The sequence below is a fragment of the Nyctibius grandis genome, chromosome 9 (assembly GCF_013368605.1).
Source record: "Nyctibius grandis isolate bNycGra1 chromosome 9, bNycGra1.pri, whole genome shotgun sequence".
Lineage (NCBI taxonomy): Eukaryota > Metazoa > Chordata > Aves > Nyctibiiformes > Nyctibiidae > Nyctibius > Nyctibius grandis.
The window spans coordinates 11,357,872-11,383,568 of record NC_090666.1 but is presented as its reverse complement, the minus strand read 5'-3'; the positions used below and the strand labels follow the sequence as shown (position 1 = coordinate 11,383,568).

At 42.1% G+C, this 25,697-nt stretch overlaps 1 protein-coding gene across 1 annotated transcript in view; it reads left to right on the top strand.

Annotated features, from left to right (window-relative positions):
* Positions 1 to 25,301, top strand: part of PPP1R1C (protein phosphatase 1 regulatory inhibitor subunit 1C) — a 53,336-nt gene extending 28,035 nt beyond the window's left edge. Inside the window, 1 exon segment of the mRNA XM_068408034.1 lies at positions 24,927 to 25,301. Coding sequence (XP_068264135.1) covers positions 24,927 to 25,015 — 89 coding nt within the window. The 3' untranslated portion in view covers positions 25,016 to 25,301.
* Positions 25,302 to 25,697: the final 396 nt, after the last annotated feature.

The window sequence follows — 25,697 nt, the reverse complement described above, 5'->3', positions numbered from 1 at the left end:
AAAAACTTCTTTACGGTGAGGGTGACCGAACACTGGAACAGGCTGCCCAGAGAGGTTGTGGAGTCTCCTCCTCTGGAGACATTCAAAACCCGCCTGGATGCGTTCCTGTGTGATATGATCTAGGCAATCCTGCTCCGGCAGGGGGATTGGACTAGATGATCTTTCGAGGTCCCTTCCAATCCCTAATGTTCTGTGAATCACACTGAGGAATAGCGAGGAAACAAAGAGAGCAGGAAGAGAGGCAGACAGACAGACACACGTGCGCACGCACACACACGTCCTTTCCCTTTCCTTTCCTTTCCCTTTCCTTTCCTTTCCTTTCCTTTCCTTTCCTTTCCTTTCCTTTCCTTTCCTTTCCTTTCCTTTCCTTTCCTTTCCTTTCCTTCCCTTTCCTTCCCTTTCCTTCCCTTTCTCCCAAACCCTCTCTTTTATAGTGAACTTGATGTTAATGATATGGAATACACCTGTGGGCCAGCCTGGGTCAGCTGCCCTGGATTTAACTGCTAAGGGCCTTGATCACCATGGCTGGCCACAAACTGAAACCAAATCCCCATGAAACCAGGACAGCTGCATACGTTTCAGCAGTTCTGGCTCCATACAGCTCTCTGTTTCTTCTTTAAACAGCTCCTGTACGTACTGCCTCCCTTTCCAGGCAGCTGTGAAAAGGAGAATAGCCAAAATTGTGGGCTGGGTATCCGATCATAGGAAGTGTGAAGCTTTTCCTGTGAAGACAACGGGAAATGAGAAATCTCAGTAAATGTTTAAAGGGCTTTTCAGGAATGAACATAAAAGCAGCAGGAATATTAGCTGGGATCAGAACAGCTACATTTAGGCCTTGTTTCTCAGCCCACTCTGAAGAGTTTGACTTGATGGTGCTTGTGGTGATGCAAGATCCATGGTGGTTCACCAGCACTTCAGACTGATGCTTGTCAGTACAGGATTATTTTCAGACTGCAGACCAAAGGCTATCCTGCCAGGTGTCTCTTGATAGATAACGAATATCCTCAATTTCCATTCCTTCTGCTTAACACAATTTATTACCTGGCAGAAAAGGTAACATATCTGATCTGTTGTGTGAAACACTGCTGCCATCGTTAGGTAATTTCCGTATCGGCCAGTTCTACATCTCATGCTGTAGCTTTGATTGATTTATCATCCTGTAACTGCCATAAATACTGCCCTTTTTATTTAAAAATGACTTGAAGTAGAAAATTCATTATTCCTTCCTCTTCAATGTTATGAAAATATGAATGTTATTTTGTTTAGACTAAGATTAGGTGGCAAACATGTAGCAATGTGAAATGCGCAATGCTATGAAAGCATTACTGAGAAATACAGAGTTTTTGTAATGATTCTAGTTCTATAGCAGTTGAAGATAACAATATTCAGCAGTATTTTCAGAATAACAGGCTTCATAATTACACAGTATTCCCACAGCTTTTAATAAGTTTATTTACTGTGGCCTGTTTCTCCCTCAGTATATTCTTCAATATACAGTAAAGAATGAGATTCTGCATGCTGAACCTCTCTCCTTTATACCCCCTTTGGCTGCTCCATGTTCTCCGGGGTGGTTATTAATGGAATGTGGGATAGACCATAATCCGGTACCTTACCTTCAAAGATGGAGATAATAAATCTCCATTAAACAGAACTCATAGTGGAAAAGAGTGACAAACATTTTCATTTGTTACATTTCTCTGGCATTTTAGTAGTTTTTAGCTGCTGTTAATTCAAAGTTCCCAGAAATAAGCTGAGCTGGCAGGTGGGTGTAGAGCCTGGAAGCCAGCCGCGTGCAGAGAGCTGTGGGAGGGACGAGGGGCCACGGCACGAGCGTTGCTCTATGCCTGCAGCAGAGGGGGTCAAGAGAAATCATGGAGAGCGTCATGCTTCAGCCTGACTCCAAATCACCAAGTAGCTCTTGAGATTATTATTTCTTCTTTGAACTGAAAACATTTTTGCTGTGCTTCTTTGCAAATCCTTGAAATGATTACCAAACTGTGTGAGAGGAGAGTTGCTGGTTTCATGGATTCATGGCTAAGCAAGGAGAGAAAACAAGAGTAAATGAACCTGCATGTTGTGATTACAAACAAAATAGGAAATTGTTGACCTGCTTAGAAGGAGCAGAAGCAACATCAGACAATAGTGCTGACTAGTTACAGTACCAGGACTATAGTACATGTTACGTGCAAGTGCATATAAATATATGAAATGAACGAAAATGCAGTATTGCTGATGTTCTACATGTCATGGTAAATATATGGAGATCAACTTCTTAGTTAATGTGGACATATTGTTACCCTCTGCCATAGCAGTCACCTAAACTGAAAGACAGTGTCGTTATCTGTCTAAGATCGCCCTCAGATATTTTGGTTCCATCCTTACAACAGCTTGCTCTAGCTCAAGACGGGTCTGTAGTTGCTGCAACAAGCTGTAGCAAACCTGTCTGTCTGCAGAGCCAGTGTCATGTTATGGTGCAAAAGGCAGGTTCTTGTTACTATATATTTGTGTGTACTTTGGCTCCTGATTTTATTTTCCTAAATGAAAATGCACAAGAGTTCCTACAGACTAAGCAAATAGCTGAGTCATCTCAGAGTATTGTTCTTTTTACTGGAATACAGTGTGCTGGAAAAATCAATGTAAGAGCTATTGATTTAAGTGGTAATCTGGAGAGCGAATCAGACAGCAAACCAGATAACAGCTCAGTGCAGTGTTCTTGTTAGTATTATATTACCAAACCTAATGGATGTCAAAGAGGTTTTCTATTTTGCTTTCAAAAATATTTCTTTTTCTAACCCTGCTACACTAGTGTTTGTTAATTCCACACTCTTACGTAGCACGCAATGTTGGCAAAAGTCAGTATCTGAAGATTGCACCAAATTAATCCATCATCTTTTCAGTATGTTGTGACTTTTGTCTTGTCACTTTTTTCCCTAGGTATAGCAGCGCTCTTAACTGAAGATTCATCGCCTCTATTTCCCATGTTTCTGTCACTTTTTCTTCCATTACTCTTGGGCTTTTATATCTGAACTTCAAATTCTCTCAACCTTCTGTAACTTCCAATGCACTAATATGCTAATCTTGAATCTCCATCACTTACTTTCATTTTAAGCTCTTCTTCATGTGTGGAGGTTGGCTTGAACCTTCCTATGAAAAACTCCACAAAACCAACAAGAGGAAGGTTTCTCAATTTGAAGATTCACCAGTTTTACCTAGTGCAATCTTTTCCAGTCATTTCTCATTGCGTAAGGCCTATTTCTCCTATTTACTAATCTGCTTCTCGTTCTGTATGAAAAAAACAAGAAAAATTCTTTGGTCCTTTTCCTCTGCATCAAAGTAGACATCCAACTGTTTTAGCACAAATACCTATCCATCCATCCATTCATCCATCCATCCACAAACACCATCTTTAGAGATATCTTCATTATTCTGGTTGGTGGGTTAGAGGAGCCCCTGGAAGTCTTGCTGAATTCTCACTCTTTTTCCCTCACACTCTCCAGAAAACTGTAAAATGGGACAATAACCCTCCCAGGCAGAGTGGGACCAAGTGGAAGGCAGCTTAGACTGCCAAGGCAGAAGAAGATTGCACTTATCCAAGGTAATGGTGCTTCCTTGGTGTCTCATTACTACTTGAAAATCGAAAGAGCACATTTGAGTCTGAGAGCTACAACTGCAACTTTCCATCCCAAGGCATACTTCATACTGAGGCAGGTTTCCTTTTACCTAGATAGTCACATTTTGTTTGGCATCTCAGCTCATCCTTGAAAGGAAACGCAGACTGAAGTGACAGAAAACAAGGCAACCAGAAGAGAGCCTGAGCTGTTCCCAAACCTTCATTGCTCCCTAGAGCTCCCAAGTCTCCACATTACCTACCAGCTATTGTTATTAATACTAGCAGCTATTTAAATACCATCAAGGTCTACCCCCCTGTGAAGGAAGTGCACATTCCTGAGTGGTTTGAGGTTTTCGTTAACAGTGAGTCTACTGGTCTGGGTGTGCTAGAGGTCAGGGAAATAGGAAACTTTCACTCATCCTAGTTCACCCTGCAGGTGGCTATTTAGATCAGCATCAAGATCCCACTAATTTCAGCGGGCTTTAAAGAAAGTTCTTGCAGGTTTCTGTGTTCGCTGGACCACCTTTCCAATTAGCTGGTATCAAATCATAATTAAAGTCTTTCCCACAGAGGTGAAAGGTACATTTGACTGTTTTCCCTCTCAGCCTTTGGGAAATACATCCTTTAAATTACCTTCTTAATGCATTTTTCTTTGCATAGAAACAAAGACTTTTTCTTGAGCTAGGCCCCAGCTACAACATTTGAAATGGGATTAAATCTGAGTTGTTATAAATCTAAGGAATGTTCAAAGACATCATTTTGGTTTGACTCATTAAAACAACTAGGACTCACTGGCTGTTCCCAAAGTATTCAGACCCAGGGATTTGATACATGCATAATTCTAGTATTTGCAATGATGGTTGATATTAAATGAGCTCTTTCTAGCTTCTGCCATGAATTTCAGATGCTCGGCTTGTTTGGTGCCTGCTTGTTCTTCTCTCCAAAGGAAACAACATGCAGAATAAATGATTAAAATCACGATGTCCCTCCTGAAATATGTAATTTATTAGAAGCAATTAGTACAGTATGTGGCCCTCATCCAAATTTGTAACCCCTTAGGCCAGCCTGATGATGTCTGATGCATCTCATTACTTTGTGACTGAAGGTTAACAAGGAACATGGATAGAGTCTGGAGACATAAAGGATTATTGTTAGTGTGGTAAGCACTGAGTTCGGAGCCCACGAGAATCATTGCAGAACAAAAATCTCAGGCTAAATTTACTTCAAGTGGCAGAGGAATTAAGTTTGTAAGTCTTACGCAGTGACTACAGGAACTTGTATCATTTTACAGGCTGCCCTCTTATCTGACAAACTGTGTGAAGAACTTCTAGCGTTAACTAAACACATCAGCATAAGAACAAGTAACATCATATTATACTACAAAGAAAAATACTGTGTCTTTGTGTGTTTTCTGCTTCATAGACTGGCTTAAATGTGATTTTTATGAAATTAATATTAGCCACAATATACCACATCTTACACAGTTCTCTGAACATCAAGCGTAGGTTCGTTCAAAGTTCACAGACTGAACTAGTGCTCAGGCAGACTTTTCTTATGTGGGTAAGCCACTTTGACTCAGGGTATTACATTTTCCCAACCTCTCCAATGATGACAAAGCACCTACCATTTTTTTTTTACATGATCATGCTGCACCTGAGCCACAAGGCCAGAACAAGAGAAGGAGATGGTTTTCAACTATCCTCTCAGTCCTGAATGTGTGTTTCAGACCTCCTTGCTTTTCCAGTGGGCTAAAGGGCTGTGATAAATACTGGGCAGATGGCTAGGACTGCTCCACAAAAGCAGGCACCATCCAGTAGCTGAAGCAATCCCCAAGGCAGGGGCCAAGTTCTCCTCTAATCCCTTAGCAGAGCTGCAGTGTTCCTGGAGCAGCATCTTTCATTCAGCCCAGTGACACCTATTCTTCAATCCATTTCTTTTAGCTAGAAGATCTACCTCAACATGTTGTTTCTTGGGTAACATAAGACAAAGCTCTGCCTCATTATTCGCGTGCACTGCTCTTGTTTGTTCATGTGCTGATGTGACAAAGTGCCACAAGTGCTTTTGGTTTTATAGGTGGAAGTCCCAGGAGTGTCAGGACCTCCTGAAGCACTGGGAAAAGAAAATTCATGCTATAGTCCTGTATCATTACGTTTTTTCCTTTTGCCTAACCAGGTCACAAAAGAAAGGTGCAGCTTTGATTTCAAAACAAGTTCTCTTCATTTATATACCATTCTTACCCACACGTTAGTCAGACTGCACCTCAATGCAACCACACCACTTAATGTAGTATGGCCTTGAACACATTTCCTGGCTATGGTACTGTTCTTTTTCAAGATGCTACCTTCCAGTGCTTGGTCTCTTTTTCTCACTCACTCTACCCTCCTCTCTCCTTCCTCGGACTTGTACACTAGTATGATGACAGTAGATACAATTAAAAAAAAAGGAGTTAAAGTAATTAGTCAATCACTGAGTTGGTGAATGGGATACATTAGATTGCTGCCATCTCAAGTTCAGTTGGCTGCCACCATTCTGCTACTGCCCAAAAAGCTGGCAGGTGCTACCACAGTCTGTATTTAATTTCTTACTGTTGGCAGCTTTGAATAAGTTTCATTTCACACAGCTGGCAGCTTCTGCTTCAGAATGGCTCTGGCCTTGGCTGCACTGAATACCACAGTACCTTTAGAGAGACTGAGGTGTTCAGTGGAGATTTAGCTTGACATCTGCTCTACAGCAAAACTGCAATGTTTGTGTTATAACTTGTCATCTGCCACTATTACCTGGCATGTGAAAAAGAAAAGGTTGCGCCAACTACTAATATCGGTCCCTAAATTACCACGTGTGGTTTAAGGGCCTGATCCAACACAGACTGAAGTCTAGGGGAGTATTTACACTGACTTCATTCGGTTCAGCATGAAGTCCACATATCTGATAGTTCTTTCCAATCTTCATTCAATGAATACTAAAGTGGCCTCTTTTTAAGGGTATGGCTTTATTTTTATGATAGAAGGGTAATCTTACCAATGTCCATGAAACAGCATTTATGGCTTGAAAATAGTGTTATTAAGCATTCTTGTACTAAATATAAAGCAGTGTAAACATCATAGTATTATTAATTACTTCTAAGTAGTAACAGACGACATTAAAAAGTCAACCTTTTAAGAGATAACACCATAAAATATTATAGAAAGAGAATGTGGGACACTTAGTACTTATTTTAGAATACAAAGTAGGAATCCCAGGAAGGGCAACGTGTTGTTCTGGTTACTTTATATCGTAAGATGTATTTATAGTGAAATTCCAAAGGTTTTGGCAGTGTTGTGCTCTGAATTGAAACAACTTTTGAAGAAAAGATAATATTTTTGTAGGAGAAGATGTAAGGTTCTTATGAAGCCAGTCATTTGGCAAGGCATTAAATTTTATTTCCTGCTTTAGCTGTATGTTCTATGCTGGAGGTTAACAACCAAGCCACATGGCAGACACTGACTCCAGCGAGTCCTATTGTAAAAAATAATAATTGCCCCTTTGTTTTATCTCAAGCATTTAAAATCCTGAATTTGATCCCAAGCAAGATGACCAAATGAAGACGTAAATTACATGCTGCTCCTGTTCAGTGTTTGACATCTTGGGCTCCTGGACAGGAGCTGCAGGATCATGTGTACAGCGAGGGCAAGTGTATTTGTCAGGTCCTCACCCCTCCTTGGCTCTGTGCCACGAACCAGCCCCGCTGGGGAGAGCACATTCCTCCTATGGCACCACCGGCGGGCCTGGCATGGGGGGAGACAGTGGGGGAGCTTGCTCAGTTCATATTGGGGGTCTTCTGGAGATAGAGATAGGTACAATGTATAAATACAGAGGTACCTCTCTGTAGTATTTTTCTAAAAAGCCTCCATACTGTGTGGGCTCATGTCTCATTTAATTTACCCTTAAAAGAAAAGCCTTCCTTGCATTTGTATCTAACTGCGTATTTCTACAGTTCCTCTATGTCTATTAATGTCTCCTCTCCACGAAGTCAGATTTCATTTATAAAAATCTCCAGCCCCAAAAGGCAAAGCTGTCAAAAGACAGCACGACAAGCTACCGGCAAGCCAAGGTTCAGAGTGAATTTTTATAGTGTGAATAGCACCACCGTGCATTGAGTGGTGACTGGTACAGCAAAATCATCCCGTGACCTTCCAGCTGAGGGTCCATTAGCTATGCTGTTCCTTATGAGCATGTGTAAGTAGGCACAGGCTCACAGCCCATCAGCAGAGCTCCCACCACCCGCGCTCACTTCTGGGATCAGGGCTGGGAGGTTTGAAAATTGCAATGATTTCCTTGAGAGCAGCTCCTGCCCACAAGCTGCTCTTCCAGGGGCAGTAGCTTACCATTAGTTATTTTACTTTCTACCATCAGGTTTCACTCTGATCTGAGTAAGTGTCCAACTAGTATGTTAGCGCTGTGATGGCTTTGTGATAGCGCTGTCTCTGAACAATGTGGTCCTTATTTCTGTGGTCAGGCTAAGACAAACCTTGCTTCTGATTCATAGGGACCATCTGTGTTGGGTTTCTTGTGGTGGGGATGTTGTCTGGGTCTTTTACGATTTGATTTTTTTTTCCTTTTGAAGTGGATGCCTATTAGTCTGAATTTATTGAAAAGCAAAAATTTTCTAAAGAAGGCCATGTGGTTCTCCTCCCCTCCATAATTTCTCCCTTCCTTCACCCCTTGGGATGCGACATTGCCCAGTTTAGCAGGAACACAGAGTTCCCAAAAACATCCACCAGAGCTTTGGCATGGAGACAAGAACATGAGCAGCCTGAAGATTTCAACCACATCCTTTCAGGCCCACAGCAGGACTGAACACTCGCATGAATTATGTGTGTGAATGTGACCAGAAAAACACAGGAAATACTGCAGCAAGCATATGGATCTGAAAAGGGATTCGTTTTCCTGTGAGCTGCACAGGCCAGAAGGATATTGTTTAAAAGGCTCTCATCTGGTGTAGCTGCTAATTTTTCTTGAAACAGTGGGAGGATTTTTCAGGTTTTTCAGCTCTCATCCAACCTGTGAACCAATGTTATTCCATGGGTCTTTTATAGCCAGAGGAGATAGCAGCAGGCTCTGAGCAAGCTACAGAGTACTTAATTTTAAGAACACATTTAAAAGAATTGAGGGATCTAATAAGCACTGAGGAGCAGAAAAAGAAACCCAAAATGCTTGCTGTGATTCTCTCAGCTCAAGGTGCACCTTTACTGCATATGTTGCGCACACAGCAAGAAGTACTTGTAAACACACGTCTGGTAAACCCTGGGAACGGTGCAGGTTCGTGGGCTGCTCCCTGCAGCGGTATCTTTCCAGGTGACAGGGACACAGGACACACCAGGGTTGCACCTGTACGTGGAAAGCAGCTGGTAAGGCACAGGAAACCCATGCACACCTACCCAGCCTAGCTGGGACTGTGTCTAGTTTGAGACATTACACTCCAGAAAGATGAGGCCAGTTGAATGGGGACAAGACGGAGGCAGTGGGAACACCGCTAAAGAGAGGGGCTGAATGACCAGGGTGGCAGAGCAAGTGGTTGCCTGTATCTCAGAGTAACAGCGTACCCACAGCCTAGCTGTCCCCTCCAAAGGCAAAGGGAGGCAGTAGGTTTTTTTCTTTTCTTTCAGGAATGAGGAGAAATTATATAAATTCAGCCTCTAATCTCCTTGCAATCCCCAAGAAAGCGCAGTTGTTAGTTAAAGTCCATGGGATTTTTGGCAGGCAAGCTCCCCATGGTGACATGGGGGGGTGCAGTTCCTCACCACTGGTCCAGGTGAATCACTAAAGGCTTTTTTCTAAAGCAGCACGTTGAAAATTTCTGGAAATAGGCGAGAAAGGTTATAAAAGAAGGAGTGGAATTATATTAAAGTCTGATCACAATTTCTAATTCCTAACTGAAATCTGTTAGGTTATTACTACATTTCACCTGCACGCCACCGGTTTTACCGAAATCCCTGGAGTGGTTAGAGCCTGACTTCACTTCAAACTCTTAGCAAGATCAAATGTAAGAATAGTGTTAAAACTAATTTTTACAGAATCTATGACTCTGTTATGAATGTGTTTAAGCTCTTAAAGAAAAGTCTATGTTTTCTGTACTTTGTCTACATTTTCCACAATGAAATTGAGTAAATTAATATTCTTGCTTGTGCTTTCCAGAAAAATTGAGAGCAATACTTGTTTTCAGGCTCTGACTGTTAATATGAGTGACAGATAGTGCGATTCCATGGTGTAATTACATTCTGGTTGTACTGGATGCTGGCTCTGGGGTATTTTGATGCCTGAGGCAAACCAGAAGTAGGTTTCTCACAAGCTCAAGTCACTCACACAATGAAGAGCCACTAAAGATTTTGCCTCTGATGTTTTGCTGCCCATGGCAACTGCAAAGTGAGACCAGTTGTATCTACTGTAATGCAAATAGTTTGCAGTGACTGCATTTTATGTTGAATAACTGATTTCTCAATACTGGGTTTTAATTTGCCAGCAATCAGAAAAGCTTAAACATAAGAATTTAGTGTGTTTTCAGTTGTCAGCAAGCTTAATGGGTTAAAATGAAAACATTTCAAATTTAAAATATTACTAAAGATGTCAAAACCAACATTTCACTGTTTTCACCTTCTCTTTTCTCCTCCCAAAAGATCCATGCAGAGGCACTGTCTCAGACCCCTCCGATGTCTAAGCTGGACTTCTGGCTTGCTGCATTTGCACATTTCCAAACAGAGAAGCACCCTGGTTGTGCATAAGCATTATGTACTAACTTGTTTTGTGTTTCTTTTAGGGGTGGGAAAATCCGCCTATATTATTGTGCAAAACACTATAAATCGCCATGTTTTGCTTTGTCTCCCTTGATTCAAGGGATTTGTACCGTTACTCTGTGAAAATTGTTCCTTGCAGCAAAGTGATGCTGTTCTCTAGCTCTTGTTGAAGTCACCATGGGCAGGCAGTTTTGGAGAACCATTTTCCACCAGATGTTTCTGAGTATTGTGTGGGAAAGGGTCCCTTTGTTTTCCTTGATGCCAGCGGGCAAGTCTCCCCCTTCCCACTTGCCAGCTGACCAGCAAGTGTGAGTGAGCACAGTTCAGCCCTTGGTTAGGACTAACAGCGGTACCCGCTTCGTCCCCTTCCCGCTGGCTGCAGCAGCGGCACTTAACAGCTTGCCAGCCATCTCTTAAGGGTTAAAGGCATCAGCCTGCATCTGGGTGGACTTTCCAGCAGAAGCCCTGGCTAGTGGGCTTTCCAGTGGTCTCAGACATAACAGGCTGCCTGCCTGACCGGTGGACAAGGCCACCTCGCTGCCCAGGCTGGTCTTCCACCTCAGTTTCAGGTTGGTGAGGACCACACATGAGCTTGGGGTCTCTGGAGGATGCTGTGCACTGCAGGACCTCATGGTGTTTATTCTCCAGCTTTGATATCAAATCTCAGCCCCCACAAGTGGCTGCACGAGCCTACAGGGAGCTGTGCTATCCCTGCTCCTTCAGAGCAGCCTGGGGTGTCTGAGAAGATTTCAGCACACACAAATATTTGCATAGTCTGAGTTGATGATGAAGTAGGTAGAAATGATGAAAGATCACATGGGGTGTATCAGTTACTCAGTGTGAAGAGCTGTAGCTGGGTATAAGGACAACACCAACACTTCTGAGCATATTTAAAACCTACAAACCTGTTACATAAGAAAAAGGAACTATAAAATCTTCTCTTGTCTTAAGAGTTATTTGGTAGGAGAACAAGGTAGGCAGCCAAGTTGCAAAATGCTCACCAGTGTAAGGTCCCACAGCTACATCTGCACAGGGCTTGTTTCTCTCCTGAGGCCAGCTGGCTCCACACAGCTCACATCCATGCTGCAGACCCTTCTATGCTCCCAAACCATGGGGGTCATCCAAAATACCCAGTGGAAATGATCTCTGGCTTATGCCACTCCCTAAACCAGGCTGGGAATTTTCTGGGCGAGAGCTAATTGGCACAGACAAAACTGGGGACCTGGCTACTGGTTGGCCAGTGCAGCCAGAGTAGGTCAGTGCCCAGAGCTGCCTCCTGGTGCTCTTTAGTGTGTTTTTTAGCTGCAGCCTACAAGACTTGGGTTTTCAGGAGCCAGCATGCATTTAGGAGTGAGGAGCATGGATTCTTTGGAAAAGCCTATGTTGAGCACTGGAAACAGCAGTGAAAATTAAGGAAACCTAGCTGCCGTCCACACTGCCTCTTCTACGCAGTTACTTTCCAGACTAGAGATGCAATTTTATGTTTAAATACAGTTATGTCTTATGAAACAGTAATGATAGGCACAGTTCCCTTGGCTATGCTTCTCTGTGCTAGAAAATGTGGAGCCTGTATGTAATGAGAAGACAAGAGTGAATGGGCACAAATTGAAATACAGGAAATTCAACTTAAATATAAGAAAAAGCTTGCGGCTTTTGCCATGAGAATGGTCAAACAGTGGAACAAGTTCCCTAGAAATCTTGTGGAGTCTCCATCCTTGGAGATATTCTGGACGCAGTCCTGCTCAACCTGCTCCAGTTGACCCTGCATTGAGCAGGGTTTGTACTAGACAATTCCTGGAGGTACCTTCCAGCCTCAGCAATTCTGTGATTCAATAGCTGCTTTATTTACATGTAAGGTAAGTAATCATAACATGGGAATGACAAGCACAGCAAAAACTTCAACCTGTGGCTGCCCATACGAGAATTTCACCTTTCAGTCTGATGGATGACATCTTATTTTGTGGCAGGACGTTCCCTACTTCTGTAAGAGCACTCTCTAAATCTCAGTTTGTCTGGGCAATACTGTATCCTAGGAAAATGTCTCAGAATCAAAAATCAGCCCTAGAGCAGGCTGCAAGCCCCAAATAAGTTAGCTCTTAACATGAGAAAAACCTCTCCAGCACCAGGGAGTGTTAAAGAAACCAGAAGAGGGACTGGCACTGATTGTCCAGAAGTACTCCGGTGCTCCTAGGCAGTTAAGCTGACCCGATTCATAACTCATATCGTAGGCTTTGCTTTGGTTAGAGAGAAATGCCTGCTGCAGAGGGAGAGGGCAAGGATTTGAGCCATCTCAGCTTTAGTCTTCTGAATGCATCCCAGCTGCTTGAGATGATCTCAGCAGCTCACGGACACTGAGGGGGGTGAAAACTAAAAAGGCTTGTTCTTCCTGCCAGATTCCTGCTTGGATTTAAGGGCTACAGCAACAGTACCTGTAATATAAGGAAAATGGTAATTGCCTGCTATTCATATGCCACCCATGAAGCAACTGCAATGGGGATAATTTAATATCAATACTGACCTATCAATCACTTGTTTAATCATCACAATGTTTTTGTAATTTTGAAGGTGTTTATAAACTACTTAAACGAAGAGCTCATTCCAACATTTACAGTATTACTGATGTCAGGTTATGCTGATGCCAAAATCCTATATCTCCTTTGTCATCGTAAGAAGGATCACAATGAAGGTTATAATTATAACTCAGTAGGGGATTCATCAGCATATTAATGGTGAAGCTTATAGACTTCTGACAGAAACTAAACAGACTGGATTAATTAAAAGTCAAAGCCACACAGCACAGGGAAGTATGACAGAGAAACACTGCCTTGGATTTTTGGCCACCAGCGAAGATTTTGCTCCTGTCTTCATTTTAAAAAGTATAACAACTCGCTGGAAAGCTTTCTATCCGTACCCTGATAATCTCAGGCTGCACAGAGTATTCAGCAAGAGATTTAAACCTGCCGCTAACAGATGTCGCACTGTATCTGCCCCAGACCGCAGAAGGAAATAACAGCCACAAAAAGAATAACAAAAATAGCAAATACAGATACAAACTGAACAGAATGCTTAGGGTACCGTGCCAGACCTTGGGGTGAAACAGCAAAAGCTGCTCAGGCATTACGTGCAGGACTTCATCCACCCCATCACGTACTCAGGCTTCTGCTTCTGAGTATTACAGCCTCCCCTCCTCTGCCAAGGATGCTCTCCCCTCAGGGTGAGGCAGTTAAGTTTTTTCTCCTCTGTTTAGGTTTCACAACCTCAGAAAAATCCCCGTGTCAGCCAAAATACAAAAAAGTAGAGCCACAGTGCAGTTGTCCAGGAAAGAGAGAGCAGCTGGATAGTGCTGTCCGTTAATGCTGCAGTCAGATAAGAATGCCTAAAGAACACTGAAATACAGCTGCTCGGAAATGGCTTGTGAAGTTGTGGAGATGAAAATGTTTCATAAAGCATTTTCAGTAAGGTTTTGAATGTAAAAAACTTAATTTCCTTTGTGTTTTGAACATATTATTTTTCCTATAGCATTTCTAGATTTTTATGTTTAACAAACTAGGCAAAACTAAATATTTTGGTACTGCTAATATTAAATGCTTTGGTGAAATGTTTTTTCCTTTTTTTCCTCATAAAGGAAATTGGGAAATTTCAGGTTTTTTTCTAATCACAAGCAAATGAAAATTGTAAGGCTCCAAGCAAGTGCAAATATTCAGCTGTTGAAGTCTGCTACTGTCATTTTTATAAATGCTCTGGCCTGAATCCATCCTGCTTAAACCAAGTCAGGTATGGAGTTACCCTGGGCTTGTTACAGGCTGCCAAGTGAAGAACCAAGTCCTGGAAGTCTCTCTGCTGATTGTGTAAGGAATCACAGGCAACTGCCTTCATCATTTAGGTACCTAAAGGTAGGTGGGCATCTGTGCTTAGCTACAAACCCCGGCTGCCCTTGGACATCCCACAGGGACAGTTCTTATGTAGCCACAGCAGTGAGCAGGAAAAAAGGGAAATAAAGACGTTGGAAGCGGAGGTAAAGCAGTGGTTCTGCCACACATTGAGAGATTATTTTGCTGCATAAGATTGCATTCCCCTGCTTTACTAATTGAAGCTGATATCACATATTTCTTTTTACTTAGGAGAAAAGTACTATAAGCAAAGGATAGGTAAAAATGCTACACTTTGTTCCTATTGCTCAGAAATTTGTAGTTAAGCAGCAGTTTCCTCTTTCACATTGTTTCGGTTGCATATGCTGCCAGAGCAGCAGCATGCAGTGGTTTTGCCCTGCTCTGGGCCAGCTGTCGCAGCCGTCCCCAGCATCTGAGACACCGCCAGTGCTCCCTTAGTTGCAGATTTTTCAGCAGAGGTATACTGCTTCATCTGTCCCCACCATAAACAGATCTCTGTCAGACAATAAATTTTTTATACCCTAATGGAAACTGCCATTCAAATGGAAGCAATTTAATTTGAAGTTCAAATATATGATATGAAGAAAAAGTCACACTACTATTCTGTCACAGTGTACTTTTCCATATCATGGCAACCATAATTGCCTCACATCCCAGCTGGGTGTAAGTCTCAGCCTGCCTAACATCCAAACAGCTCAGAGTCTTTCAATTCAGGTTCTCTAATACATCATTTTACCCAAGAATTAATTGCTGAAGTAAAATCTCTTAGAAATACTTAGGCATTTGCTTTGAAGACTGGTTTGTGCTGCCTAAACAGCAGTTTTGGAGAACACATTTCTAGTTTTCATTAGAAAAGATAAAGGCTTGAATAACTGTGCTATAGCAAGAGAAGTGGCCAGGAGAGCAGGTCAGAGATTTCCCGTTAAGGACTGCTGAAGGAAAAAATTAAAAAGGAGAAGATATTCTTGGTTGCCACTATTGGCAGGAACAGATCAAAAGATATTAAATTGGTACGAGACTCCATTTGCTTTCTTATGTGTAAATCGCCATTTATTATATTAACATATTGGGAGAAGAACTCTCTTTTTTTATCCTCAGCAAAAGGGATAGTACCTGCAAACAAAGCATTTGTTCCTAGAGACAAGAGGAGGATCACTTTTGTAAATGTTCATTGATCTTAAGGCTAGGAAAGGACCATTATTTTTATATAATTGAATCTCTGGCATAAAACACACTCTTCAATTTAATTCTACACTTGATCCATAATTTATGTGGAATGATGGTATATATTTTATAATGCAGAAGTTAAGACTTCTCATGAAAGTTAAGCTTTATCTAATTATCCTTAACCTTTCCCTTCCTTTGCTTAGGGCAGGTAGGACGATAACATTATTTTATTTTGTACATAGCAGACTATATAACTACTATTTGTCTTATCCCTACCTCCAAACAGACTTACATGCTGCAGTTGAAATATTGAGCATAGTGTCATATTGTCTTGAGCATCAGCTTTCCCAAGTCTTGACTGATGTGATTTTCTAGCTGTAAAACCTATTTCCTGCTTTTTCCCTCGCAGCTTATTTTAAGGTAGGCAGCCTACAGAGTGTCTCAAACTGGAAAGATAAACTAGCCTGGAGCAGCATGTGGTGAATTATAAGAATGACAGAAGTTGCCTGGGAAAACGTAAGATGTTTTAATTTAAAGAAGCCGTGCTTAGAAAATGCTACTCGTAAACTTTTAAGGCCAGTGAGTTCTAATACATATTTTGTGACAGTAGCAGAGCTATTGGCTTCTGTTATTATGGAGCAGCTGATTCAGGTTTGAAAGTGTGGCCCTTTATTAGATGGAATTACTGTAATTGACGTAAGGGAACAATTCTGCCAGCCCTGTGATTTTGATCTGCTCTCAGACAGACAGCCGCCTGGCTGCGAGTGGTACTGGTGTGAAAAGTGAGGGTTTAGCCATTCCAGCAAATAAACATATCACCCAGCAAAGCTTGGCATCCAGACAGCTGCGTTCTGGGGGTGATTCTGACCATCTAACGAGCTTCCCAGGGCCCATCAGAGCACAGCACCTTTGAAGATCTGCCTGCGTTGGCTAAATTCAAGCACACTTATCAACAGCTCTAAGCCTATCTCTGAACTATGAAAAATTGGCAAGAAAAAATGTCAGGTGAAAAACTTTAATCCTCTCCTGGTCACAGCCTCCAGCTGCCCAGCCAGATCAGCATACGGAGCCGTGCAGGGGGAGAGCCTTGCAGTGCTGCATGACCAACGTGGAAGTCATCTCTGCATGTTTTTCTGCTTAAGTTGTTGTTGAGGTACTTGACCAAGAGCCATCCTCCACGGAATCAGCTAAGAAATGTTTTCTGGCTTTCCAAAGGGTAGTTAGTGTTGGGCTGAGATTGTTACAGGCTGAAACATCCACTTAGGTGACTGCAGGGGCTTCTGCTGTTCATTTGAACTCTGAAGACTGGCTGACATCTGCAGTCCGAGGGCTAGTGAGGGAAGGAAGGAACTGGCAACTGAGATGTTTACATACCAGCAGAAGCTGCCTGGGGCAACAAAAGCCTCTCTATTTACTCTTTTGGCCACTGTAAGTGGGAGATGCAGTCCCAACAGCCACAGCGAAGCTGACCTCTCCCTGCAGTGCATGTTCTGGCCAGCCTGTGGAGGACCAACAAAAGCCCTTCTGTGCTGAAGCAGCTCCTCCACGCTAGTCTTATGGAGCCAGTGCTGCTTCAAGAGACTTCTGAGAGGGAAAAATTAAGTAGAAAGTGCTGTGTGAGAGAACAAAATGGAAAGCAGCCAGACATTCGCAACATGAATTTTGCTGCTCTCATACAGTCTTCATTGTCATAGTTTAACACTGAGTCTTTTGACTGTGGAGAAAGTAGCACGAGCCCCAAAATTTGTCATTTAAAAGGCTCACCATGAGGACTAAGTATTGTATGGCTGGAACTAAGAGAAGAGTTAGTAACAACCTTCGGACATTTAGAAAATTAGTCAGTCCTTGTTGCTTGGTATCTGAATGATCTTTCACAAACATTTATGAGACCATGGTGACCTGCTGGATATGCTGATGATCTGATCTGCTCCAGATCAGATATGTGACCTTCATAAACTCGTCATATTTGCCAGTGCTTCAGATCATTTGTTTTGATTTAGTCATCAGCACTTTTGAAAGAGATGCACATTAGAGGAAAAAAAAATTAAATGAAACTGCATGACTGAATAATACCTTGGTCTCGTAATCATAACAGACGTGAGAATTTTTTTTCTTCTCCTGAGCCTGCGCTTACGTATAAAATAACGTAGAACATAAGTTTTGTTGCTGATTTATAGCTTGCTAAAATGTCAATATAGTTTAAGCTGCCACACTGGTGGTTCAAAATCTTTTTATTCTAAATGTTGAAAGCCCACTATGTGTGCTGGCCTTTGAAGACTCAATCAGCTGTAAAGGACAGAGTGACAGCCTGACTTTGCTTTTCCTTGGATAATCTAAACAGGAGTCTGAGAGTACCTAGTGTGCCAATTTTCAGTGTCACTTTGTTTATCTCATACCTCAAACTTTAAAGCCACATACAACATTAATTTATAATTGTACATACATTCATTGTAAATAAATAGTGGTTGTTTGAAGTTATTTCTTCTTTGTAACTGGGAATTAAGATCAATTACAAAAGCTGACCCTTCTTTCTTTGAAAACAGTAAGGGGAAGTCTCATCAACTTCTGGAGGAGTGGAACCAAGCTCTGTTTAATAACAAATGACATAGTTGTGTTCAGACTCACTGACCACAGGAGTAGGGGCAGACCTTTGCATGTTGGTTATGAAGCTTCAAGTGATTAGTTTTACTTTGCCGTGAAACTTTCAGGAAACTTCCAGGAAACTTCCAAACACTGCATCAAGCAGACTTTTTTTTACAGTTGCCCACAGTTATAAAGCAAAATTTTCCACATCCATTTACTTTTGTTTTGTCTTCTCTCCCTCACTTTTTTTTCTGTTTGCTCACTCACACACACAGGAATTGTCAAGGTCAGGGTCTGTGTATTTTATTGCTGTCACTTCACAGATTATTTTTTTGACGTTCTTTGGACCACTGGCGGCTCAGGGACCACCCAAGAGAGTGGCTGCCTTGGGACATGCAAAGGGGCAAGGATGCCCCTGCCAGAGGTGATCTGACATGATTTATGAACATGACCATCAGCAGATGAAATAATTGCTGCCAGGCTGGCAGACTGAAGCCATTCTTGTAGGTGGGAATGAAGAAACACAAGGCAAGGTATGTAAAACACATTTTCTGTTTGCATACAAATACCAGGCATTGTCTAGCTCTTGGTTCATATGCAGTAATCCCCTACTGATCCCTCTATGCCACCATTCTTGTCGTATTGTGTTGATGTTAACATGGCACCCAGGAACCAGGACTATGCTGCATTAAATCATGTTCAAACACTTAATAGAAGTTGGTTGTTGCACTGGGGAACTACCAGCTGGGGTGTAGCAATCAAACTCAGGAATGGATACAGAGTGTTAGGGAGGAATGCGATGGTCTTTGTCTCAACATGCTGGCAACTGAAATGTTCTCAGGTTGTTTCTCAAATTCCATAGCAGAGAGTTTTGAGGAGGATTTGGAAGTGGCCATGGAGGCTGATAGGTGTATCTCTCCAGCATTCAGTACAATGTGGGAGAAAGGATGAAAATGCGTATTTAAAAGCCTAGCAAATGGAGTTGTATCAGTTCCTGATTTGAGATGAGAGCAGGTGGAGCTTGTAATATGCAATGAAACATAGCTTTTCTTGAAAGCATAAATAGCCACCATTAGTCTGAAAACTCCTGGAGGGAATCAGTGGAAGGCACTCAAGAGGGAAAGTGTGCTGCTCGGTGGTGGCATAGGAAGTGATCAGGGAAACGATTCAGGTGATTGCAACTGCAGAGTGCTGAATGCAGGAGCAAAGGTACATTTATAAAACCTAGAGAAGGAGACGTGTAGTAGTGAAGACCCCAGGATAAGGAGAGTTTCCATAACTGTTTTCACCAAATAAATGGTAAATACCATGTTGGATACACTAAGAAAAAAAAACAACAACATGCAAGGCTTAGATGAAAATTGGCTATGGTGATCTAGAGAAGAGTGGAGATCAGAAATGTGTAAGCCTGAATGTCAGGAAAAAAATGATGGTGCTCTCAATAGTAAATGAACAAATCATTTTGGAAAGGTCTGCAGATCAAGATCTTGATTTTGAACACTTTGAGATAACGGTTTAGACTTCTGCAAGCTTCTGCCAAAGATGCACTCTAGAGTTTTAATTTGGACAGAAGGAACAAAATCTCTCCATCAGAGCCTCAATCTTGTCTATGTCTAGATCACTCACCTCACTCAGCTGCAGGCCCACATTTTCCTTGTTTTTCTTTTACTGTGAAGATAGGAGAAGGAACTCTTCCTGTAGCCCCTGACTCCCTTTGCTAATTTCAACTCCAGCTGAGTTTTAGCTTTCCTAAAACCATTCCTGTGTTTTTTCTATATTCCTCATTTTTACCTTGTCTTGACTTTCATCCACTGTATGCATGATCTTTTTGGCATTGGAGAGCAGTCATGGCGTTCCTGCTTAGCCAAGATGTTCTTCTGATGCAGCTGCTTGTTCTCCTGTATCAGTATGGGCCATTCCTGTGCTTGGAGGAGGCTGCCTCTGAAGACCTGTCAGCTCTTCTGGGCTCTGTCACCTTCACAACTGCCTCCTGCTGCTTCCAACTTAGCCAAAGACCCATGGTGGATGCTGGTTTTCATTACATTAGTTTTGTTTTTTTCTATTGCTTTTTTAATTCAAAAATTCATTTCAGTTGGGGAAAAAAAAATATGAGGAAGGAGTTTCAGAGAAGTCACAGCATATTTGACTGTTAAATTCGAAACAAAATGTTCCATAAAAAAGTTCTTTTTCCTGTTTAATGGTGTGAATACATGATTTTTGTTTTGATATTCTCTTTTTTGCTAGGGGAACCAGAACATATTTCATTTAGGATTGGCATAAAGTAGACATTTTTATTTGGCCATTATCCTCTTTGACAGGCTTGTTTGCTTGATAATTTTAAAGTGATTTGAGTTCTGAAACTCTGAAAATCAGGCTGCTTTGCCTGTGGCTCAGCTTTGCCTTTCACTGCTTTCTGGAAACGTGTTTTTGATAGAGAGAGGATCAGCTCCAAATCATAAAACTAAATAACCCTTCAAACTTTAGGGAATTCAAATTGCCAACCAGACTTCAATCCTGAGTTTGGTAAATGTCAATGCCGTTCCTTGGGCAGTGATGCGGGGTAAAGGAAGAAGTGTTAAATAGGATGGGGAGCTGCCTTAATTACTCCAATCAATTTAATTTTTTTTCCAGGAGATATTTAATTCAGGAACACTTGGTTATTTTGTATCTTGTGACACTGCTTAGCCTTCTAATCTGGTGCTTTGGTCAGACGGAGAGAAGCAAAAAGACAGCTGTTGATTAAACAGCATAGATGTTATTATGTGACTGCAAAAATGCCAGGATGTTGTCCCATTTGCACTCATAATTTATAACTAATCTAGAAATATGCTTTGAGGCAGTGACTTCATCTAAAAAGAATTGCCAGTTCCAAGTGTATTAGTGCACGGCTGCTGAATATGGCTTGGCATTAAGGGTTTCTTCATCAGCATTAATTGGATGGAATTACCTGCAGTGAAATATGAGCCCTTTGAGGAAAAACAATTCTTGTCTCCTCCTGGCTTTGGAAGCATAAAGGGGAGTGGGGGGGAAAGGCAAAAAAGACAACAAGAGGCAGCGTTCAGACAGTTTAAGGCAGAATAAGAGTGAGTTTGAGCAGGCTGTGGGTATGAAATCATTGACAGGGGGTGGTGAGAAGGGGCAGCCTTTGGGCTGGATGGGGTTTTTGCTTTCAGACCTCCTGGGTAAAGAGCAAAGAAAGCCTCAGTAAGCGTGAGGTTGCAGAGCAGCAGTTGGGTCAGGCTCAGGGACTGGAAACTGGTGGGGTCAGTGGGACCGCTCCGACCCCACAAGCCACCTCCGCACGCAAAGGGGGAGCAGGGCGGGCAGGGCAGGACTGGGGGCAGAGCAGTGAGAGAAACGAAACAGCGTCAGGCCAGTGCAGGCACAGTGCTTCAGGAGGGTGAGGGTGCCCCCAAATTCAGAGTTACCCACTGCCTGGAATAAGGGGCATTGGTGAGACAGGGTGACTCTGTGGTTCAGCATTTGCAGTCCTCCCTATTTGCAATTTATATTATGAAACCAGTAACTTGATGTTTCTAACTTGGATCTGCTGTACATACAAACAGTATCTTCTAAAATATCCCCCATATATCCGCCCCCAAATATCCTGGCTTTGTTTTGTTTTTTTTTCTATGAGTAAAATTTTAAAGTCTATATTTGTTGGTCATCTTTACTACCATGCTTCATCAATGATTAGAAACAAACCCCAAACAACAGCACTCTGGTGCCTCTTGATTACTATTTGAGAAAGCTGAGGGCATGAACTGCATCACCAGTGTATGAAGATTGAAAAGATGAGAAGGAAATATCCTTTCTAATAAATTAACGTTACCATAGTAGCAGTTGTAAAAACAGTTGGGGTGACCTGAGTAATAAGTTTTCACCCAGTCTCTAGCCAGAATGTAACCTTTCAGCAAACAATTTAGATATTGCTAAACAAAGATACTGGCTATGAATAGATCCAACTTGCTTAGAAAAAAATATCTCTGTGGATAGAGCTCCACCTCGCTACCTGCTTATCATTTGCTTCGTATTGACAAAGGGCAGGGCACGCAGGCTGAGTAACGCTGCTGGAGTGACACTCGAGAGCCGCGGCGAAGACCTCTTCTCTGGAGTTGTTTTAGTGAGCAGGAGCTGCGGATGAATGTGTCGGTGTGCTCCTGGGCGTGCCCAGCTCCCATGCCTTCCGGCCACCTTGGCAGCCACCGTGGGTTACTGCAGTGTTATGTGGCTCTTAATCTAGGACTATGATTGCTATCATTTAACTAAGTATTTTTATTACCCCAGACATTTTTTGCACTTTATAAGTCTGACACTTTGTGCATGAAAAGTACCTTTTCAGGAAAGCCACCAGCCTTTTCTGTCATGCATGTTCATCTGTGACTGGCAGGAATTTCACTACCTGTATGTCAATTCACGCTAACTTGTATCATTGTGTAGCTGAGCATCCTATTTCATAATGCCACACATAGGGTCAGTTAATTCCGACAACCTGATGCTGTCAGAACATCTTGAGGCTTGTGTACTTGTTGGTCAGGGCAGGAAACCCTGTGAGTCTTTACTTCCAAATGACACTGTGGTATAAAATGACTGGCAGAGGTGAAGGCAGGCTGTAGAACAGAGGTTATGAAAAATCATTACGTAAGATTGATAGTTGCCTGCTACATGAAAATCAATGGGCAATGCTCATTGCTATAATTTCTCTCCATTTCCTGTCACTTTCACATTGAATGTTGCAATTAAACTACATACAGCCAAACGTCTTACTCCTACCAGAAATACTACTCCATGAAGCTTCATCATACTAACTGTATATCACATGCCTTCTTTTCTGTCCATAACTTTGCCTTCTTCATCTTTGAAAAACTCCCTAAAAAATGATGCATTCTGGCTCCTAGCAATTCCTGTTTGAAGTACTGACGAGTAGCTGTTAGACAGGTACTGTGAATGTGCAAGAAATGGCTCTGTAAGTCCAGAGGTAAACCACAGGAGACGTTTGTCCTACAAACACAATATTATTTTGAAATTAATGTTCACTAACCTATAGTTAGGTGAAATCATATTTAAAGTGTTTGTCTTACTATAGGTGTTGCTAAAGAGGTCAGCTTGGTGGTAGCTGAGCACCCTAAGTGTTTCTTCATGTATCACAGTTACTTAATTGGAAATGGTTTGATTATTGCAGGGCACACTTACAAGTATTGTGGCTCAGGAGCATTAATTTATTTGCTTGTTTTACATCTGAACAACAGTTGCCCAGGGAACCAAGTACTGTCGTTTGGGGGGGGGGGGGAAAGAGAGAGGAGCCCAGAGCCCAGCACAGAGCAGTGATGGGCTCCTGTTGGAAGTGGAGCTGGCTGCACTCCTGTTGCATGACCCATTGTAAGATCCTGTTTGCAGCTGTTTGTAACTTTGTTGAACTGGGATAAATTATGTTGAAATTTTTTTCAAGTGTTTTATTTGGAAAAACCTTTTCCATATTTTGGAGTGATGTGGACATAAATAGTGAAGTTTAGGAACCTCCAGGTTAAGTGACACTGGGGCAATGACTCTTGGACGTACACCATCGGTTCCTCCTACCTACAATTTGAGATAATCTGGATCTTGCCCTGTATGCCTTAAGGGTACACCCCTTTTTGAAAAGTGTGCTTCTACAAGTGAGGTGTTTGATTATCCAGCCATGGTTATCTAAAGCAGCTGGGATGCAATTTCTCCTCAACAAACAGAGGAACTGATGCAGAAGGGAAGCTTTTTTCTCTGACAATTAGAAATGGTGAGTAGAACTATGTACGATCTGTAATGAAACCAAAAATATTTCCATGTTACGGCAGTAATGACACAAGAAAACCTAATTCAGGCTTAAGTTTTGCTGAAATCATGCATTTTTGATTAACAGTTATGTTCTCACTACAACTGTTTTTGACAAAAACTAGGGGATGCAGAAACTAATCTTGTGCATTTGGTGTTTAGATTTTTTGAAAATAACAACCCCTCATCTCTGGTCTCTGCTGTCTGTTATCTTTTAAGCTTGATTTCACCTCCTTTTTTAAGCTTGAATTCTTCTATCACACCAAGGCAGAGCTGAGAAGATGGGATTAGGCCCAGTCATTGAGGCCTGCTTGCTTATACTGAACATGGGACAGTGAAAATAACTGCAATTTGATTACTTTTCATACACCCTACTTCACTTGCTGGCTGAAACCACCTAGCAGCAGGGACTTCATAACTTTCCTCAAACCTAAACTTCCAAATACCCTGTGATAGGTATTTACCCTTTTCATCCAGCCCCACGTGGTATTTCGAGGTCAACAGAATACATTCTCCATGTGAGAAATGATCCAACCTTGTCAGGGCTTCAGCACCAGCAGTTCCCTCTCTGTCAAGTGTGATGCTCTCTTTGCATGAGGACAGCTCTGCCCGTTGTGTGCAGACTATGGGGGGGACATGCTGGAGAAGACCCCTGGTGCATGTAGGAAGCTGTGACCATGGGCCATTGGGTCCATGTGAGTGGTGACCTTCAGACGATCAGTCTCAGAAAGAGGCTCAAGTTGAAATTCTGGTAGAATAATTCCCACGTCTACTGTCTGAGCCTTGAAAACTTTTAACTTGCTTGAGACAGGCAATACTAATCTGATCAAGGGTTACCAAGGAAAAAAGAGAAACAAATACTGTTCTGTTCTACAAGGCATCTTTCAGCAGTTTTTTTCAATAAAATGAGATAAAGGAAGAGAATATTTCTGTTGCAAATATACCATAATATTGTTTGAACTATTAAGTTTGTGAAAAAGGGAGTCAGTATGGGCACTGAAAAACTTGCCATTAGTTCAGTTTTTTGTTTCTTTCTTTCTTCAGGAAAAAAATGTCTGGCGTGAGCTAACACAACTTTAACCATGACTCCTGTATTTTCAGGGATTAAGCATCTGAAGAGTCAGAGTGATGCAGCGTTTCCAGAGGAAGAAGAGGGAGTGAGTGAAAGGGAAGAGGAGTGGGGCCATTAAAGAGCATGGAGCTACCTCGAGCCCCGTCATGGAGAGTAACTGAACTGCGCAGCCGTGCGTGCGTCCGACCATTCGCCACTGCTTGTGTCCCTGCACCGCAGCGCTCGGCGTGCCAGTGGCGCCGGGGCTCCCTGGGGAGCGCCCTCGGCTGGGTTTTACAGCCACCTGCAAATGTGTTCTGTGGTCCTTATACCTAAAGATAAAAGAGTTATTTTAACGTAATTTTTCTTTCATTTTCTATGACTTAGAAATGTAATTTGCAAATGTGTTAGCGACCTGACATCAGTACTGCCAGAGCTTGACTACTGCGTGTGAGCTGTACTCTAAGATCTGTTGTAAATAAAACTGATTCAAAGGCTACAAAATAAACAATATGTTCATTTAGACAAGATTGTATACTGTACAGTGGGTTTGTCTAGCGTGCAGAGAAATGTTCATATAAAATGATCCTTTCAGTTAAGGGCAGCTTTTACCAGTACTGTTAGAGTTTCTTGCAGTGATGTAGATATAAACAAAGTAAGCAGAGGTGACTCTTAGTCTAGAGAAGAAGGATGCAAAGACAGTGTTCCCCATGTTCCCTGGATATGCAATGCTTAAAGCACTTGCCTGGCTTTTGGTCTGAGGCTGCCTAGTCACATCAGCCAGAACGATTTCTCTTTACGCAAGATCATTGCTGTCTGGA